This window comes from Sphaeramia orbicularis, chromosome 13 (assembly GCF_902148855.1).
Source record: "Sphaeramia orbicularis chromosome 13, fSphaOr1.1, whole genome shotgun sequence".
In the NCBI taxonomy this organism is placed as follows: Eukaryota; Metazoa; Chordata; class Actinopteri; order Kurtiformes; family Apogonidae; genus Sphaeramia; species Sphaeramia orbicularis.
The window spans coordinates 28,284,480-28,304,915 of NC_043969.1; the positions used below are offsets into that span (position 1 = coordinate 28,284,480).

At 37.5% G+C, this 20,436-nt stretch overlaps 2 protein-coding genes across 4 annotated transcripts; both read right to left on the reverse strand.

The window, feature by feature from the left end:
* Positions 1-251: 251 nt before the first annotated feature.
* Positions 252-12,013, reverse strand: clptm1 (CLPTM1 regulator of GABA type A receptor forward trafficking). Its single transcript, XM_030151164.1, has 14 exons — positions 11,892-12,013; positions 9,127-9,260; positions 7,379-7,502; positions 7,016-7,174; positions 6,724-6,841; positions 6,516-6,601; positions 5,950-6,070; positions 5,531-5,775; positions 4,213-4,306; positions 3,936-4,126; positions 3,661-3,756; positions 3,344-3,479; positions 2,821-2,988; positions 252-1,930 (listed from the first exon to the last, which is right to left on the reverse strand). The coding sequence occupies exons 1-14, from the start codon at positions 11,997-11,999 to the stop codon at positions 1,752-1,754; spliced, it is 1,959 nt and encodes a 652-aa protein (XP_030007024.1). The 5' UTR covers positions 12,000-12,013; the 3' UTR covers positions 252-1,751.
* A 621-nt stretch (positions 12,014-12,634) lies between these two features.
* Positions 12,635-18,752, reverse strand: tbcb (tubulin folding cofactor B). Of its 3 annotated transcripts, XM_030151174.1 has the most exons (8): positions 18,560-18,752; positions 18,276-18,286; positions 17,998-18,139; positions 17,683-17,826; positions 16,954-17,050; positions 16,014-16,205; positions 14,530-14,602; positions 12,635-14,437 (listed from the first exon to the last, which is right to left on the reverse strand). In XM_030151174.1, the coding sequence occupies exons 3-8, from the start codon at positions 18,115-18,117 to the stop codon at positions 14,323-14,325; spliced, it is 741 nt and encodes a 246-aa protein (XP_030007034.1). In that variant the 5' UTR covers positions 18,118-18,139; positions 18,276-18,286; positions 18,560-18,752; the 3' UTR covers positions 12,635-14,322. The 3 variants fall into 3 exon arrangements, with proteins under 3 accessions (XP_030007034.1, XP_030007033.1, XP_030007032.1); XM_030151173.1 differs by lacking the exon at positions 18,276-18,286 and having other exon boundaries at positions 17,998-18,147; positions 18,557-18,752; XM_030151172.1 differs by lacking the exon at positions 18,276-18,286 and having other exon boundaries at positions 17,998-18,158; positions 18,557-18,752.
* Positions 18,753-20,436: the final 1,684 nt, after the last annotated feature.

A 20,436-nucleotide genomic window follows, 5' to 3' on the forward strand; every position in this document is an offset into this window, starting at 1 on the left:
TTTTTTTTGCATGTGTTGTTTTTTGAGACTTTGTGAGCCAGACTGAGATGGTCTGAAGACTGGTTCTGAGACACTCTTTGCCCTTGTGTGTTGCAGATGCTTCATAAAAGGATAAAAGGTAAGTGACACTAGTGAGATGACATGTTAAAGGAACCAGTCCATCCATCACTAGGCCTCCAGTGTGACATTCAGATTGAAGTACAATTATGACAATTTTTGAAACTTAAAAAAATCTTAAGTATGAGTAGAAACAAAGCTGAACATACTTTATATTATCAAACACATTAAATGACATTTCTGTCCTTGAAGGAGTATTATTAGTAATGTGGATTTGTAATGTACCATGTGCCACAGTAGTCATGCAAAACAGTATCAAGATGTGGCTGTTTGGAGGAAGGTTTAAAATAATAACATTTAGGATATCTGAATGCATTATAATTAGTCCCTTGCTCAAAGTTTTATAAAAGCACACATGCAACTAGTTCTGCAAACAGAACACATGAATATTGTCCTTAAAGCCAAACCGTTAAAGAGGAACATGGCTAGTGCAATAAAAGATAAAGGTTTTTCTGAACTCAAACCTTTACGAGTTTACACACACACACTTTAAAAGTACTTTAAAACTAATTTAACATGTAAAAAGAAAACCCAGTCAGGTCATTGATTGCTTGGGTTAAATTAGAACAAAATAAATGTGCTTAGACGTTTTTAAATCACACTTAATTTTTTACTATAAACATGAATGCTCAAAATTTAATATGTACCAACATGGAACCCTCTTAGTTTCAGGATTTACAGCACTCAAAATAAAAACAAGAGACACTGTAATTCTTCTGGTACACTCCTGACTGTCTCCATCCTGCCTGTCAAGGTAATTGGTTTGGAGCGTGAAACAATTTAAAAATGAGAAATCTGGCTGAAGGAGGAAAAGAAATTAAACTTACAAATTAGCTATTGCTGGACAGTTCTGACATCAGTATTATTAACATAAGCTGAGATTCTGTACAGATTTAGGACATACAAAAGAATGTTTCAGTGACTGAAAACAAAAATTAAGTCATTGACAATATTAATATATTTATATTAATACCAACAAGGCTGTTATTTTTTTATGTTCCAAGTTCAGAACATTAAACATTTGTTTAAAATTGAAGGTAGTAGTCACTGTCTTGTGGGTAGTGTCTTGTAGGATCATCCTTCTCCTTCCAGTCTGTTCTAAACCTCCATTTTGGCTCAGGACCTTTCCAGTTTCCTCCAGCACTACTCACCAGTTTCCAGGCAATCCGAAAAATGGTGCTCACATGGAATGAAAAGAAAAATTCACAAGGAATCTACACAAAGATCAAAAGTTGCACTTGGCCTCTTTCTTCCCCGTATAAAAAAAAAAAGATAAAAAAAAAAAAAAAAGTGTAACTGCAACCCGTTCCCCTCCCAACCTCAAGTCGGAGACACTGTTACCCTCTGAAAATCATACAGAATACAGTACATCACGTTTTGTTTTACTTCACTGGAACTGCAAAACAAGAGGGTGGGGATGGGCGGGGAACAGAAATAAGAATTTACCAAGTCTACACTGAATATGATTCTCTGTGGATCCACACAGAAATCAGAGGGAACAGTGAAACTGCGTATTTTTTTTAGTAGCGGCGTCCATGACTGCTAAACAGCGACTATCTTCCCTGCCTGATTTTCACAAGTCCTCTTTGCCCCAGCAGTGAGAGCAAGGGAGGCAGATAAGGTTGTGGTCATGCTTAATCGTTCTTCTTCTCCCCCTCTGATTTGTCTGTGATGGCTGTGACTGCAGGAGCAGCGTCTGCTGCTGCTGTGTTGTTCTGAGTGTGGTCTACTCCACTGGTACCAAACTCATTGACCCTGTTGGGATCGACCCGGTAGATCCAACGCTGGTAAAGGTAGATGAAGAACACAACATCTGTGGGGGAAACAAAGGTCAGTCCCATTAGAAATAAATAGTATAATTTATATGAATAATAATAATATTAATAACAATAACATTAAAGTTGGCCCATTCAGTGAAATACTCCAGTAAATAAATGAATGAATTCAGGAGATGGATCCACCATCCAAAATTCATCTAGTTATGAATTCAAACTACTTCAGAAAAATAAGCAGCCGTTTGCAGAGGTAGATGTCAATGAGGACAACCACAAATACTGAACTTGATTTTTACAATAGCTTTAACAGCTGATGTCTAATTTTGTCTCGATGAAACTGTCATGTCAACAGTTCCTTAAAAGCAGCCTGTGAGCCAAACAGAGTATTTGAAACCAGTTTGTTAATGATGTCTAGTAAAACCTACTTAACTTGTACAATTAAGACTGCAACATGAGTTCATGAATCGAGGAGGAGAACTTAGCAAAGTGACACCAGATGGAGCTAGAGGGTTTATTTAACAGGTTTGGTGATACACAAAGGGTTTTAATTATGATTTGACAATTAATCTGTTAATTATATTGAGTCAAATAGAATGCAGTGAATAACAATACTGAATTTCCTCTAATCAAAATGTAACAGGACATAACCTGAAAAGAAAGAGAGGCAGAGCATTTTCTCTAAATGAACCATATATTTGTCCAAATTAACTCCCCGCCTACTTTAGCTATCACCGTGGTGACCACTGAGCAAAATCTGAAACCACCTCCAGCAAAAAACACTGCACCTCTCTGCTCATCTTCATCTAAACCAGAAATAGCTCCTCCTGAATGTAAGAAGAGGACACTAACTAGTTTTACCTGCTGTTGTTCTGCTATATTCAAAGACAAATGCACTGTGCTGTAAACAAGTAGACAAAGGGAGACGCACCATCTCTGAGGCATCCTATCCTGTACATCATGGGCATCTTGATGACAAAGGCAAACAGGTCATCAATAAAGGTATTGAGAGCCTTGTAGGTGAGCATCCTCCATGGGAGGTGGGCCACAGACTTCATTTTGTAATTGATGAAAAGCTGTGGCGTCATTGTAATGAAACCTTAAAGACATAAGGTAAGACATCAGTTAGGCAGTATGAACAATTGTACACCAGAGGCAGTGAACTACAAAGCAGATGACATGACTGAATGTGCCCTTCTGTGCACTATTTATACACAGAGCATTAGTGGACCCCTGGGAATTGGATACGTAACCATGATGCAAGTATGAAAACATGAGCTGTGTATGCATCCACTTAGAGACAAAGTGATTAAGAGACAATAATAATAATAATTAGCTTCCAGCTCTGTTTATGAGTCATCAACATCAGTTTAACACCTGACCTGAATTTAGAAAACAAAGGACAGACAAATGAGAGATAGGTAGTGGAGTGTATAATCTTCAGATAAACTTACCAAAAGTTAACAAGAAGCCATAGAGCATGCTGAGTACCCATGAGTACCAGCCTTTGTGCTCTACGTACAATAAACTGTAGACAGCATAGCAGCCAAACAGAGGGTAGAGAAGCCACGACAAGTACTTAAAGGCCATCTGTGGGGGGAAAAAAAACAAACAAAACAATGAATCTATTTATAGGATATTCTGTTGACACAAAAAGGTAAAACATGCTTGCCCTCCTACAACATATTAATATAGTATCATATATCTGACATGTTACATATCCTCTCTAACAGCCTGTATAAGTGCTCAGTCAAGTCATGGTTTAACTTACGTCATCATAGATTTTCGTCGAAGACTCCACATATGTTGATTTGTCAGTGAATACCAATCTTGGGAGCACTCCTCCGATTTTGTTCTCTCTATCCAACTTAAGAAAGACACATCTGGTGGTTAGTGGAATATAAGAAGTACAAATGCATGACATAATGTATGAACCAGTATTTACTATGTACAGTAGTGTAGTTTTTACATCTCTATGGCTACATTCAATAGTCACCCATTTTAGAACAATTAAATAAACATAAAAATAAACAAAATGGGACTTACTTTGACATCCATGACCTTGGTGATTTTCCATAGGTCGATAAGAAGGCCAATAAAGACACTGACTTGCACCACAAAGTTGGTCTCATTGTCTAGAATGTACAGCAGCACAACCAGAGACTGGAACACACCGAAGATGATGGACCGTACCGACAGACCTTCCAAAGACTGCCGGCTGTTCCAGAACTGGATGTCTGAGACAAAGAGAAAAAAAGATGGTGATGACAACACTATAATAACTTGTTGGAGAAAGAAATCCCAAATACTCTTGTGACCTCACCATTCTTGAAGGCTAAGAACTCAAAGATGCTGTGCACAATAGAGACAACAATGGTCAGTCCCAGGAGATAGGGGTTGGTTTCCAGAAGGGCCACCTTTACAAACAGAAAGTTTATTGTAACTACAGTCGGAAATGTAACACAAACAATCCCAAATTTGTGTTTGAATTAAGTCCAGAGGCTGCAGCTGAAAAAGTGCACCACCTGCACTTTATTCGGGACACAAAGCAGGGTGTCTGTTGCACAAGATTATTCTACAAGGCCAAATATGTTACAAGGATATATTAAAACACTAGGTGACCTATGTACAGCATTACAGTTTCTTTTAGATTGTGATGATTTTCTGAAAACTAAGACGCAACAAAATAACACAGAATAGTTAAACACCTAAAATGTCACTGAAATGTTTTATATGTAGGGTTAAAACTAGGGATGTACCGATACCAATACCAATATCGGGTCCAATACTCAGCGTGTGTACTTGTACTCGTAAAAGTACTCCAATACAACCGCACCGATACCACTTACAGCAGCAGGTACGTGGTGGAGGAGTGTGGGGAGTGTAAAGATTTGTCAAAATAAATGACGGTGACAAAAGTAACACTGACTGCAAGTAACGTTAAAGACACAGACAGATATGAATGGAGCGTTCTGTCCATCCTCTGCATAAATTCCATCCATTTTCCAGGTGCTCGCGGATGTGTACCCAGACGGAGAATACCACTGGGAACCATGGAGGTAGAGGATCTTTTCAAAGAGCAATTGTGTGAGTTAGCGAAAAACTACCGACATATTTATGACAACTCCCCAGGGCTGGGCCAGTTTCCGTCCTACTTATAATGTCAGTAAGGAGCAGTGCGGACCTCCGCCAGTGGAAATGAATACTAGCCTTAACGCTCATTTATCTTTTCCCTACCTTCTGAAGCTTTGCTTTTAAACCTTACTAGCTGAGACGCTACCTCTGTCGTCTCCATGCTTGTAATTACTGACTTTCATCTTCTTCTCAAAAAACTTTACTCTTCTTCGTGGTATTTGTCCAGTATGGTTAATTAAGAGCGGTGCCCCCTGGTGAATTGATTGAGAAATGCTCATTCCAATGCATTAAATGTCAGTAGCAGCACTCTGTTACAGTCAGAGTAATGACAACGACAATAAAGCACATTTTCAAAAGTAACTAAGAACTGTAATGGTATTATTAAGTATTTATATCGGTACTCGGTACTGGCAAGTACTCAAATGTAAGTACTTGTACTTGGTCTGGAAAAAAGTGGTATCGGTGCATCCCTAGTTAAAACTAAGAAAAATAAGAGTAATAATGACCTTAACAGAGTCTTGGTCTTCATCAGACTGTTCATAGGTGTCCTCAGGTAGGAAATTCCACGGTGAACGTGCGTTCTGTGCAGCATACAACTGCCAGCGCCACAGAGACAGCGGGCAGAAGGTGAGGCGAAGTGGGAGTTTTGTCAGGGTCTCATTAATGGGATAGTAATCCTTCTGAAGGTTCCAGTAGTCGTTGAAGTACACGATTGGATAGTAGTCGCCGCTTACTGCATCAAACTTAACATCTAGTGAGACACAATAAAAAGTAAACAAAGGTTGTACAAAGTTAGCATGTGGTTTTCCATAAATTAAAATTACTCATAAAGCAACACTCACTATCTGGTACATTAAACCACTTTGCAATTAGGCAATGTTAAAAACTTTCTCTGTATGGTAAAGAGATGAGTAGTGGATCTTACGCTGGTCTAGAGGAGGAGGGACAGAGCCCTTGACCCAGGCAGTGTGGTCATCCACCATATTGATGGTGAGGTTTGGGTGCCAGTGAGAGATTATTTCAACTGGACCATGGCTCTCTGCCCGCTGTCAAGAAATACATTTAAGATGCATCAGTGATGAGTTTAAACAAATATTTCACATTTCTTCCAAAAATCAACAGTATTAGTGCAGAAACAAGTGACTTTTTCAAAAAACACCATAATGTTACCTATCATTTACATTATTAGCACATTAAGTTCTTAATTTTTCATTTAGAGAATACGTTCCTGTGTGAACCCTTCCACAAACTAAAGAGAAATTATCTCCTTGTTACTAAAATGAATTCTGTAATGCAATTTCACGAATTAATCTACACAGGCAACCATTTGTGCAAGCACTGGCAGCTTGATTCATTCAACTTAATTATTTAAATAAACATGTCCTACTCACATTTATTCTACTTTATTTATTACTACTTGGTTGTGAGGCCACATATGTATTTCAAAAGGACTATGCCCCATATATTTCATAATAGATTAAAAATTTGAACCTTTATCATCTCAGGATCTGCTTCCGTCTCTCCTGTTAGCAGATTCTTGGTCTTCAGAAACTTTCTGCGTTTAAATTTGTTTAGCACTGAGGGAGTAAATACACAACATGAGCTGTTAACTCTTTGAAATAAACACACAAGTCAGTACATTAATAAACCTTTTGTTGAAGGTTTACAGATTTGTGTAATGTTCTATACTTGTACTCACTTCGTGTTGCATGAACTGTTGCCAGTCTGCGATACTGGCCTTTGCGTTTGGGGTCTGGGTTGAACCCACTTTTAGTGAAGTAGACGTGTATGTACAAGGAGCCATTCTGCTGCACTTTCTACAAGCAGACACCCAAAAGAGATTTTAAGTTAAAAACAGGTCAAACATGTTTCCATCTGCTACTTCTCACTATCCATTTCTAGTCTGTCACTACCCTCCCTCTTCTCACCCCCAGTTACAAATATTTCACATTGCACCACCCTTCTTTCCTCAATCATTTTGCCTTCCCCACCTCTGGGATGTCCATCTCCTTATAATGCTGGTAGCAGCCATCCCCATTCTCCCCTGTGGTCCAGTCTCCATAGACCAGGTCCCTGTGGAACCAGAACAGGGCCTCTGTGTTGTTGAAGTCAGAGAACACCTCCTCCTGGGAAACATAGACGTACAAGTCCTACAGGCACAGAGACGGAGGAAAGGTGTTTATGACATTAGAAAGTCCAGGGAGATTGAGCAGCTAAGTGTGACAGGGACATGTGTTTTATGTCTAAATACAGTTCATCAGGGGCTCAGAGTATGAGGGGATGTGTTGACGAATAAACAGATTTAAATTAATTTACGCATAACCACAAGTCAAAAGAGGGGACAAGTGAAATACCATGAGGGTGTCCTTGGGAAAGAGGTTCCTGCTGGGTACTCTGGGTGCCCCGGCTGGTGTGTTTGGGTCTGGAGTTGATGGCCCTCGGCGGAACCAGCTACTGATTGCCCAGATTATGAAAATTCTGAAGAAATTAAAAAAAGAAGAGAAAAAAAGAAAAGAGTATAAACTTAGATTATTATTTACATTTACAATAGACAAATGTCAGTAAAAATGCCACAGTGTTTGGCCTTTTCTCTTTAGAACTATATAGCTACTACAGGATACTGAAACTACAAAGAGGCTAATCTGACTAAAAGGTATCCAGTCAGGCTGCATTACATTTAACATGTGAATGGAGGGAGTGTCTTCATTTTTGTTTTATCAGCACACACTATGCAGTATTTTAGGTTTATTTACACTATTTACACCACAGTTCCTGTGTTAAAATGCTAAACCTGATAAATGTTAACACAACAAAATGTTTAATGAATCAAATTGTTCCTCTCAACTTCAAGGTAGCTGAGTGGCGAAGTAACTGCTTCCAAAAACAGCAAAAGTGTACGGCACTGGCTTCAACATACTTGCTGCACAGAACTTTAACCAAAAAATATTTAAAATGTAGATCTGAATGTCGGAAAAACAACAAAAGATAGAAAAAACAACTCATAACTACAGAGTTATGGTGAAAGTGCCATGGTTTGTATTGCTTTACTCACATATGATAATAGACCATGACCTGTTGTATTTTTTTTTTTTCATGATTACTTAGGCCACACTTTTGGAAATATAATCTATTTTTGCAAAACTCTAGAGACTAACAAATTGAGACACACAGATTAACCCTTTATAGGGCACTCATAGAAATATTCTAAAATTCAAAATTTCAACCTTAGTATGTTATTGGAGAACATAACAAAACTTTATTACTTTTGTGAAATTTTTCAAAAATTTTTTAATGTCATGTAGAAAATCAAGGTCAATTAAGTGTCCATATTTGGTTCCTTGCCTGTAAGCAGCAGGGAAAAAAATTACTAAAAGTATATAGAAAAAATACAAGAAAAACACATGTAAGGTGAAAGGAACATGTATTTTAGAACATTAAACCAAAGTAATTGCTGATCCAGACACCTGTCAACATACACATGATCCCTTTGAACATCATTACTTACAGTACCATTACTTCACGGTACCTAACAAAGCAGGTACATTTACTGTTCATGCAGAGGTGGACCTTGCAGACCCTGTAGACTACAATGGACCTAAGATTGTTGACTCACTGTCCTCACTGTAACTGTTGCTGTCACTGTCTAGTAATGTGCGCGGAAATTACCACAAATAGTCACTTGCCTGATAAAGGGTTAAACAATATGGCCAATCAATCGCCACCAAAAGAATATTTCAAAAGGATATAGGGCAGATGTTTTCATGTTTATTGATTAATTATTGGGACTTAGATGTTCAGTTATCCCGTTTCTAATATAGTGACAGTAAATATTCACTTTGTTAAGTTCTACTAACCACAAAACCATGCACACGAAAACAGCAAACAGCACACATCTCCTGCAAACATAACAAACTGCATCAACTACATGCATATAGACTATATTAAAGCACTCATGGCTTTTGCTATGTGCAGGGGCAAAGCCACTTGTCATTTTTCAGGTCTCACATCACATACATTCTACATTTAAATCCCCCTAGTATCTTTTTTTACATTTGTGAAAAGACATTACCACAATTTAAAACACAGAAAAGGAATCACTCACCTGAAGAGAACTCCTTTAATGACCTGCCATGCATTTGGTGCTTGTTGCTGCTGTTGCTGTTGAGCGTCCTGTGCATTTCCAGCTGCCTGCACAGTTTGCCCATCTGTTGTTGCAGCAGTCCCATTGCTGCTCACCTACAACCACAAATATGGCAGGTCAGGAGTGTCACACCAATTATACTTTGATGGCAACAGGCTATGAAATAAATATCATCAACAGCTGCCTGGGTATCAAGAGTAACTAAAGCAGCTATTAGTTAGACACAGGCATTGGGCTTAACTAAAACCCAAAAGTGGTAACTACAGGAGTCTAATTTGATCTATGTAAAGACCGTAGGGTAAAAAAAACACAAAAACAAAACTTAAACACACAACTGATTTATTATGTTGTAAACAAATAATTGCCATATTTATAACTGAAAACAACAAGCCAGAAGATAAATGTCCAGCTTTTAACAATTACTGACTAAATAACATGATGGGATACATACGCTGAGACAAAATGGCTAGTGTTTAACATCTATTAGTTCATGTGACTGCGAACTACTGAATTTTAGGAGGTTTTATTGTGTTATTGAACCAACACTTCAAAGGTTACACTCACATGAACATTAAAATGTGAGCTTGTTGGCTATAATTGTATCAAGCATAATCTGTGCATCTGTAAAATTCATTAGTTTGTTCTTCAATAGTTTCACCGCTCCCAGCTTCAGCATGTCCATGTAACCCCTGACACGCAGGCTACATTTCTATTCAAGTGAGACAATAGACAAGCACATGCCAAGTCATGAGACTCATTCACTATCTAAACATCTAATCTCCCCTGTTGTCACCAATACAAGGGAGACCGGAGTCTGGCTTCTACAAACACACACAACTTACTGCTAAAAATGTTTACTGCTAACATTTATTAAGGTGATGAGTGGGCCTACAAAGAAGTGGGGGCTGGCATTACCGTCATAAACAGCGTATTTCATGGGCATGAAGTGGCTCAAAATAGGCCTTTCATTCTCATGGCCAACTCCAGTTGGGTTACAATGGATACTATTCTATTAATATTGAAAAGCATGGATTTGTGTCTCTTGGAGGGATCTGTGTAATAACCATTAACACAGAAAGATTGCCAATATCCTCTACAATAGAAACAGGTTGTCAGCACCAGGTTAAGATAATAATTTACCATTTGCATGCCTAACAGGGATTAAAAATTAACCAATTGTCAGGAAGGAAAGAAAATGTTCACACTGGATTGTCACTTTAGGTGCAAAAAGTTAAAATGGTTCACAGAGCAACAGCCGTTCTTCTAACGAAGACAGTGAAATGCATCCCCTATAGACATTATATTGTTCAAAATAAAGTTGGCATTTACACCCAAGAGGACAAATGATATTAGGACATGTGCAGTAATTACTGTTAAATCTCTACTCAGCAGAAAATGAAATTAAACCGAGAAAATGAAAAGGAGAAGATGACACCTCTTGTGATATCTGGCTACTAGCCACTTAGCGTTTCCTCTTGATTAATCTGATAACAGACCATCACAAGTGGCCCTCTCAACAAAATCTATAGCAGTTATGTGGAGAGTATTCTCTCTTTAATAAAGTGAGACCCAGTGCAGTGTGTTTGTGCCATACATGCAGTGCATTTTTCAGATAAGCATCTGTTTTTCTGAGAACAAATCCCTGACAATTAGCAAGAATCCTCTAATGTTCTTGAACTCAATCCAAGGACTGAGTGTCTATGATTTCAGTGTTGTGTGTTTGAATAAGTTATACCTGTATATTTCAATCAAATCATTAAAATGTGCTTTGAAAACAATATACACTGTTTCCATGAAACAAGTGTTGTTCTACCTTTGAGTTTTTTCAAAGAATGGAGTACATCCTGCTTTGACGTTAACTGATGGAAATCTTTGTGGTGACAAGTATGACTTCAGGCTAAGAATGACCTATGACTAAACCTGAAACACACAAAAACCAAGATTAAAATCATGTCAAACCTGGACCTAAGAGACTTCAACTATCAGTCAAGTATAATACAAAATATATTGGCAAATTATCTTAACAGTGTGAGGAGCAACATTTCCGTTTGCTTCTGGAGACTGTTGATTCTCTTCTGTTGGCATGTGATCGACATTTTCATGAATGGTATGAGTAGCAGTGCTTCATCACCTGGACTGATGATGTTATAAAATAATCAAGCGGTCAAATCCACTGTTAGCCAAACTGCCTGTCCTTCATCTAAGTAGTCAATTTAATAGAAAGGCCTACCAGGTACGCACTTCTCGGTATTAAATGTGTGCAGGATGTGAAAGTATGAACGCAAAATGTCTTATATTTTGGGCTAAGTAGGTAAGAAATTGGTTGAGCTGCTTGAGACTGGCCTGGTGAGTCAAGCTGCGCTGTTCAGGTTCAGGCCTGGTGAAAGCTAACTGACACACCGCAGGAGTCAGCCGGCTACCCCGACCTGACCACCGGGCAACTGCTCGCACCGCCCCCCTTATGTTATTTGACGTCTTCAGGTGAGATTTATCCATCAACACCGCTCTCAACCGGTAGCCGTTAGGATCTCTCAGCACATCGTTAACGGAAGGAGGGGGTCGTTTTAAAACCTACCGGCACTGCAAACGTCACTGGAGCTCGTGAAACGATCGGTAACACGTTAAAATGTTAACGGCCTCACACGCAGAGAACCGAAGAACCAATTAGCTACTCTACCTCGGGTGGTAAAAAGCGAATGCGGTTACAGGAGTGTCATTCATTTTACCTCGCCGTTGCTCACGGTAGCCTTAGTCGCCTCGCTCTCCTGCGTCGCCATCTTTCCTTGTCTCTGTCGCGCACACACCACACTACTGCTGGCTGGGAAACTGCGCATCGTATCGCGAGAGTTCCGTTGAAGTGTCGTAGAAGTGACGTGTTTTCAGGGGAGTGATAAAAACAGTGAGGCTGATAAATATTGTAAGCTCTTTTTAGTGACACCGCTGATGAAACAGTATGAAACGCTGTGCTTAGTCATCCATCTTCAGGAGTTTCAGTAAAGTAAACTCTGCTTATATACCGACAATAGAATCTTATGTATCTGGCAGCTGAAGCAACTTTTTAAACTTGATACAATAAATAAGACCAGGTTCTAGTTTTGAAGCTCTGAATATTGCATTTAAGGTTGAATACTGCTGCTATTAGTACCTTGCTTCATTTTTCTACTACACTGCACTCTGAAATACTCTGCAGAAGAAATACAATTAGCTGACTGGTCAAAGTACGCAGACACAAGATTAAATACGAATTGTTAAGCATAGAACACAATATTGTTTATACTGTTTGTACAAACACATCTATTTCATCTGATAAACTACAGTACTGTCAAACTGTTTTATTATTATTACATTACCCTTTGGCACATCGTAACAACAGCACCTAAGAGACTGACATTGTTTTTCTTCTACAAAATGAGCAGCATTCATTATGTATGTATTGAAAATAATTAAAGGAAAAGAAACCACCAGAATAATGAATTAACATTTCATTTGTAATCTTGAGATGACATTTCAACAGTTAGTAAGGCATACAGTATCATTCGTGAAATGTACATTGACAAAAGCTGACCGTTAGGGAAACTGATGGTATGACGGACTATGAGAGGCAGTGATGTAGCGCTTCACTGTTAGGTGAACATTTTGATGCATTGTACCATGGAGAAACCGGCATAGTAAACACATTTAAGTTGTAACTTTTAATGTAACAAGAACGTACTTAAACATTCATACCATCAAAGTTCTATTTCAACTCTCATATCCATGTTATATTTATGCAACAGCTATATACACACAAAGATGTTCCTATGTGTACATAAAATGCAAAACACTAGAGGCTAGATGACAGAGGGAAAAAAAGAGAAGTGGAAAATGTCCTCAAACTACACATGATAAAATGTGTCATGCTCATGTGAAACAGACCAAAAAAGGAACTTTAATAATTATGATGTAACATGAAGCTGAAGGTCATTAAAAATGTTAGTACAAGTTATATTTGTTACATCATACAGACTGAGACACATCTAAGAAAACTAAATGCAACGCAGAATCCAACATTTTTGTAAATATACAGTTGCTGCAAATCTTTATTGGTCACTGTAAATTTACAATCTAAACCCTCATTTTGTCATCAATTGGTGTACAAAAAAGCACCCTTGAATTTGACTGAGGTCTACTTTCAATCTGAATTGATATAAATTGCATTACGCTTTCATTTACTTTAAATGTGGTCCTCCCTGCTGACATAATCTTAATATTCAATATTAATATTCAAGTGGAGACATTTTAAAACTAAACTTGAGCTATTCAGTCACAAAAATTAGGGGAAATTACATTAATATGTTAACATTAACAAGTAAATGGGACTGTTTTTCAAACTACATACCAAAAAAAAGAAATAGAAATATAAGAAATGTATGTTTGTCTCAAAGGAAATGATGCATCTAATCTTGGACACTTTGTCATTGCCATATCTAGTATTTTTATGTTTATGTCAACTGATGCAGGGAGAAAAGATGAGGGTGATGCTGTGTTTCACGTGAACCGCTGAGGAGTGATTTCATGTTTTGATCTTGACAGCTAATCTGTGTGACTTGATGTTTGTTGAGAATACAATTTTCATTTTAATTGTCTGATGGTGAACATTTCCTTCCCCTGTGTGATCCAATAATTACTGTCAATGGACCACTCTTTCAACAATTTACAATAAACCAAAACTACTATGACTACAACTGACTATTAACACTTATATACAATCATCTTTGTACACACTAAATGAAGAGAAGTGAAGGTTTCCAAACATTTGATCTGGGCTCCCACTGTGAGAAACCTAAAGAGCACAACTGCAAAAGAGAACAAGTGCTGGTAAATCAATTTGATAAAACTAAACAGAAGATCTGAACCTTCATTATGCTGCTGTACATCCTCCTTTACAACCTAATATGAGCTCCTCTTTTGTGTTTACGGCAGCCACTGCTATGTTACCTTTGTGTTACTATGAGGAAATGAAGTCAGGATACCTTTAGACACCACTCTTTGGATAATGCATCCCAAGAAATATAAGACAAAACCAAAAGGGTACAATAACAATGACTTTCATTGGTGATTGGATTGAGGTTGATGCTCAAATGCAGTCTAGCCCTTTGAAGGGGAGACCATACAGTCCTACATCTCATCCAGACCGTAATCCTCTTCAGGGAAGTCTCCCACAGTCACACTCAGAGGCTTCACAAATGCACCATATTTGTTCTCACATTCAAAGTAGCACTTCCCACCAACACTGTTGAAAGAGAATTAAAGGAAGACAAAATCAAAACCAGTCTCTTAACATGATCAACTTTGTGGATAGTGACATAATGACAGAGATCCAACCTTCCACTGTGTTTTCCCAGGGGCTCGTCATACTTCACACCAACCCAGTAGCCTGGCTTAAAATCTGTCGTTCCTGCAATCAACATGACAACAATATTCTTCACATTTTTACTCAACTATTGTTAGGTAACACTTTATATTAAGATACAAAACTATGTAGGTAGTTATTAGGAAAGACTGACACTTTGCTTTGGTATAAACCACATATTAATGCGTTATTCTAAAACTATTAGGCCATTAACAAGTACAGTTTCTCTATTTTATTCAATAAACTCCAAATCACTTCTCATTGATAGTGCATTGACTAAGGTTTGTACTGCCATAGTTGTTGCACAAACAGCTGCTTGTTGACACAAGTCCATATAAAACAACATAATAAAAACAATTACTACAATATTTACAGTGTAGTAAAAGTATAAATATACAAATTAAGTTATTGACTAAGGTGTTAAACAAACTGATGATAGCGAAGATAGGAGATCTTCAGTGACACTCAATCCTGTTAAGTAGTGAGGTCAGTACAAGCCTGACAAGGTGGTCATTAGCACAACAATCATCATTCTCTCTTGACAGCTGTAATTACACACTGCTGATCAGATTACATCAGACATGACCTGACCACAATTCTACTGCTCTATTTTGCACTACACAGCTAAGAAAAAGTTGTTTCACTTTTCCATAACAGCATGAAACATTAGATCTTGTCATTTTTTCTTCTTTTGATTCGGACTGAGAGGAGAGGGCTGTAGAAGCAAGGTATGCAAATTATATATCAAAATCCTCCAATTTTGGCTCTTAACCCCTCCTCCAACTGTGACTAAATTATTATTATTATCATTATTATTATTATTATTATTATTATTATTAACCCAGACAGATCTCTCAATTAGGTGACGTGTTTGATGTACAACTTCCTAACTTGTGATCAATAAACAGTAATTGCCAGTTATTGAAGGAGAACTGTTAATGGCATCAGATTTCTAAAATATGATCATGTAGAGTAAATGAAAATCACAAATATTTAAAATAGCTAAATAAAATGCTGGTAAAAACTACGTCTGATTACTCATAGTTTTTTTAGACAACATGGTCAGTCAACGGGCATGAGGTAGATTGTTTGTTGAGTCTCTAAATTGTCTGATAGTGAGACATTATTATATATACTAGTCAGATGGTTAGGGTAGATTTTCTAATTTTGTGCTGACACAAGCCATGAGTTTGCAAATGACCCAGACCTAAATTTAACAAAGCAAAATAACAAAGACATTTCTGGTGGGAGTCCTGTGGTTAGTGTTGTTGCTCAATGCTGATGAAACTGGTGAGACGGGCTGAAAAACCTACTGAATTTCTTGCTGATTTAGCACAAAAGGTCTCAGGCACCATAGTATACAACACACAAATGCTACTCTACTGGAGAGACAATCCTCAGGCTTTAAACCAGTGTCCTACACAAAATAAAGCAGCTAAGTTTCATCCTCACTTACCAACATACATGACTGTGCCAAGCTTGGTGGGCTGCCCGGGAACCTGCACTTGGCATCGGTTGCCAACAGAAATGGCATCAGCAGCAGCTTTCTGTTCCTCTTCCCGAGCAGCAAGTTCAGCTTTCTTCTTGGCCATGTCTTCTTCGTTGTAGCGACCAACACGCTGCTTCTTCATGAATGACCTTGCTGAGTCTGAAAGAAAGGAAATCAGATTATAGTGAATGGATGATACTTTTCTCATTCTCTTAAAATGTTCTGTATTAAATAAGACCCAATAGTTTTTCAAAATTATGTAATAAAATGTGAGAGTATGCCACGGAGTTAGTTTTTGGAATACTGTAGATATATTTGCATAAAGCTAAATGACAATGGCTGAATATTTTTTATGAACCAAATAATCTGCTCAAATAAAATTTTCGATCTTTCAAGTTTATTTATTGTCTATGTAACTCAAATCAAATGGTCAACAAGTCATTTCGGTGTTCATCCAAACACCATCACCACTTGTAAAATGTGCCAGGAAGTAAATCTTCTTTGAAAACAGCCCAAGTTACTGGTTATCTGGTTGTGATTTCTTATCACATGTCATGTGCTGATCACATGACCTCTTTGTGTGCATTTCTTACCAGATTTACTTCCTATGTCACATTTTACCACTGCTGATGGTGTTTGTATGAAAACTGAAACATCTTCTGACCTTTTTACTTTTGTTTGTCCAGTTATACATATATATTAAATTGCAATAATATTCGATGTCCTCATTTGATACGCCAATTAAAGAGAATGGTTTATTTACCCTGTTTCAAAAAGTACTAAAAATAATATTACAGTAAAGAGAACTACCATAAGCCTAATGTTAATCTGTGATTTGCGGCTATAGAAATAAAACTGAGTTGATTTCATTGGCTGATGTGCAGTACACGTATAGATAACACTATACCTGTTTTCTTGTCATAAGCTTCATCTGACAGTTCAAACTTCTCCACTTTGGAAACATCACTGAACTCGCCCATCTTACCACCACTTCGATCAATAACCTGAGCAAAAAAAGTCACATTCATTATGTTAGTTTTTAAAAGTCAATACCTGTGATTATTTTTGTTTAACCCCCATTGAAATATCAGTTCCTAATCACAAGAGCATGTAAGCAATATTGTATTACAGATATTACTAATGATGATAATGTAGTTGACAGTAAAAATCTGCCTTATTGATGAATATAAGTGTTCGATAAAACAAAAAGGCTAATTAGTTGTTTATTAACTAATCTACCCAAAGTATAAAACAAAAAGAAAACAAATATTCCTTCAGTGCTAAAGCGTCAAGAAACCAAGAGATGTTTTAAATGCCTTTACTGTCAGAGTATGGTGATAATGAACTGAATAAAAAAAGTTTTTGCTGTTTAAAGGAGAGTGCCTGAGGGTTTTCTAAATGTGCAGCATGCTCCATTCAATGTAATTTTTAATCCCCTTCATGAAATATGAAGATGGAAACATAACTTGACATTCATGATGACATCTTATTATGTTAAACATGTTCAATGATTAAGAAGGGCAAATCTGTATTACGTTCAATAACGAAACATCTGACATGTAACCAAAGTCATATCTGCACAATTGTAGCAAAGTACTCCAAAATATCAGTGGTTTTGAGTTGTTAAAATACATACATGTATTCTGCAGTCATCATCCACAGGGTAAGAGCCCAGCAAGGCTTCATTGTCATCTATTTTCTGCAGGAACTTGTCATTTATGCTGTACAATTCCAAATCCATACAAGAGGCAAGTGCACCCACAATCATCTCCAATTTCCCCTGAAGAAGACACAAATAAAAAAAAAAAAAACACATAAAATTGTACGTGTCTGTTAAAGAGAGTGGGATGTACATAAAACAACTTTATTTCACGCTTCTCAGGTCAGAATACAAGACGTGTATTTATGCATGAGACAAGTTCAATGTGTGAGATAAGTAAAGAGGTCTCACCTTCAGTTCTGCTACACTTATCCCTCTGTTGAACCTGCGCTGTACCTCAAAGGAGGACAGGGTGGTGGTCAGGCGCACATTCACAGTGGGGTTGGTGATAACTGTCACTCCACTGTCCATTATGCAGGTGGGATGGACACAGCTAGGTCACTGCTCAAACACTACAGAGGGAAAGGAGTTGACAAAAACGAATATGCAATTAATGAATGCATCGGTTGTACCAGTGGACTGTCAGCAAATAGCACAGAGTTTTAACCTATGGCAGAGCTTCTAATAACGATGAACAAAATCAGAACTTCAATCCCGGTTAACAGGTCCACTAAACAAGACTACGCCCATCCCAAATGCATGCCCCCTCTTGGTGGTACCTTGTAGTCAAGTTAACAAAACGCGCTCTTATACAGAAATTAACACTATGGGCTGCTGTGTTCCCTTGTGTATGTTCTTATTTCAGCCGTCTTAGAGTATGTAGCCAGTCTATGCTAACGGTTTAGAAGCTACGGCACCGGAGTCACGTTGTCGCACTGAAGACCCGCGGTTCCACAGAAAGGAAACTTACGAACACGCAGATTCCCCTTCGACTGTATTGTAAACTTTAGCTTAAACTAATCTTCTTTATATCACCAGGCAATGTCAGGCCACTGACGATTCCATGACGGTTGCGTTGTTTGCAAATTGAAAATGGTGTAAAAACTCTTAACTGTGCTTGTGCCAGAATAATACAAGCATCAATTCCTGCTACGCCCAGCTCTGGAACCTTCTACCCGCCTCCTGACAGGGGAAGGACCAATCAAGTCCTGAAGCAAACGCTTTAACCAATAGTGTAACCAAACGAAAGCAAAGTAGGTGGGCCAAGTGCTGACGGACACAATCAGCAACCCATCATCAAATAGAATGATACAACTGCGACGCCATGACCACGGAGGGACGCTATTCTACAATCTTTACCACTATCCAACAAAGTTTGTCTCCAATCTTGTACCAGTTAAAAAAAAACAACAACACTACAGCAGCAATAATTGCAGTAAATGATCTGATGGGCAATTAAAAAATAAAACATACAATACAGTTTTTCTTCAATAAACCTAAACTTTAAACATACACTACCAGTCAAAAGTTTGGACTCACCTGTTTTTTCTTTATTTCCAACGACTATTTACAGTGTAGATCACTGAAGGCATCAAAACTATGAATGAACACATATGGAATTATGTAGTTAAAAAAAAGTGTGACAGAACTCAAAACATGTTTTACATTTTAGATTCTTCAACATAGCCACATTTTGCTTTTACTACTGCTTTGCACATTCTTGGCATTCTCTCAATGAGCTTCATGAGGTAGTCACCTGAAATGTTTTTCAAGTCTTGAAGGAGTTACCAGTGATGCTGAGCACTTGTTGGCCATCTGCGGTCCATCTCATGTCATTTAAATGAGAAGGTGAGTCCAAACTTTTGACTGGTAGTGTATAATGTATGTATTGTGCACAATATGTCATAATTTCACTGTAAATTATTGAGCAATTATTACTGTACTGCAACTACTGCTGCAATAGTTGCAGTACAGTCACAGTAATATACAATAATTTGTTTACAGCAGGGAAGATGAAAATCATAGTGAAGTACTGTGTTTCTGCAGCATTCTAGACATAATGTTACTGTGAAAGTTTCATGTAAAATCTCAAGATAATATTGTATCAATCTCTTTGATTACTGTAAATTCAGAGTTTAAAATAGGTGAGTATGATAGCAACAAAACATAATACATGAATATTATTGTAAAACCACAATATATTGCAGTGCATTACATTACATTACATTACAGTAATTACTCAAAATTTACTGAAATATTAGTGCAACTCAGCAGACAGTAAATTCCTGTAAATTTATAGCACATAATATGTACACTAAAATACTGCAGTGACAAATTTTCAAGTTAATGGATTGTCCTATAGTTTTCTGTATATTTAAATAAATAAATAAATAAATAAATAAATACAGTGACTAGTGCAAAAATGCCTAAACCTTAATTTCATACAATTAAGGAACTATAGAGCCCATAAGTCACTATCAATTAATGATTATGCCCATTGTATAAAAGAAATATAAACATGCAGTTCAAATTGTGTTATCAAAAGTAAATGACACTATGATACCAAAAATCTTGATTTTTTGTGAGGACTATTTGTTTGATCAAGAATCTGTACCACTCAACAAGTAAAATCAATAAAAAGTTTTATTTTGTGGTGTTGTTTTACTAACTATTTAAAATATTATGAGACAGATTAGCTTGATTGGGTAATAAAACTAAAGCAGTGAGAGGAGATAAGAGGACATGTATGGGCAGAAGTGAGAAGATCAAAGGATGTAAAGAGCTAAAACCAAACATCCCACAGAGCAGAAGACGAAGGGGGCTGCGCAGGCCCTAAATCCACCACAGAAG

Coding starts and splice junctions, on each gene's coding strand:
- clptm1 (XM_030151164.1), bottom strand. CDS start 11,999: ATGCGCAGTTTCCCAGCCAGCAGTAGTGTGGTGTGTGCGCGACAGAGA. Junction 4,307..5,530: donor AAGACCAAGACTCTGTTAAG/GTCATTATTACT, acceptor CTGTTTGTAAAG/GTGGCCCTTCTGGAAACCAA. Junction 3,480..3,660: donor CGACGAAAATCTATGATGAC/GTAAGTTAAACC, acceptor TTCCCCCCACAG/ATGGCCTTTAAGTACTTGTC.
- tbcb (XM_030151174.1), bottom strand. CDS start 18,117: ATGGACAGTGGAGTGACAGTTATCACCAACCCCACTGTGAATGTGCGC. Junction 14,603..16,013: donor TGGCACAGTCATGTATGTTG/GTAAGTGAGGAT, acceptor TGTTGATTGCAG/GAACGACAGATTTTAAGCCA. Junction 14,438..14,529: donor CTGGGAAAACACAGTGGAAG/GTTGGATCTCTG, acceptor CTCTTTCAACAG/TGTTGGTGGGAAGTGCTACT.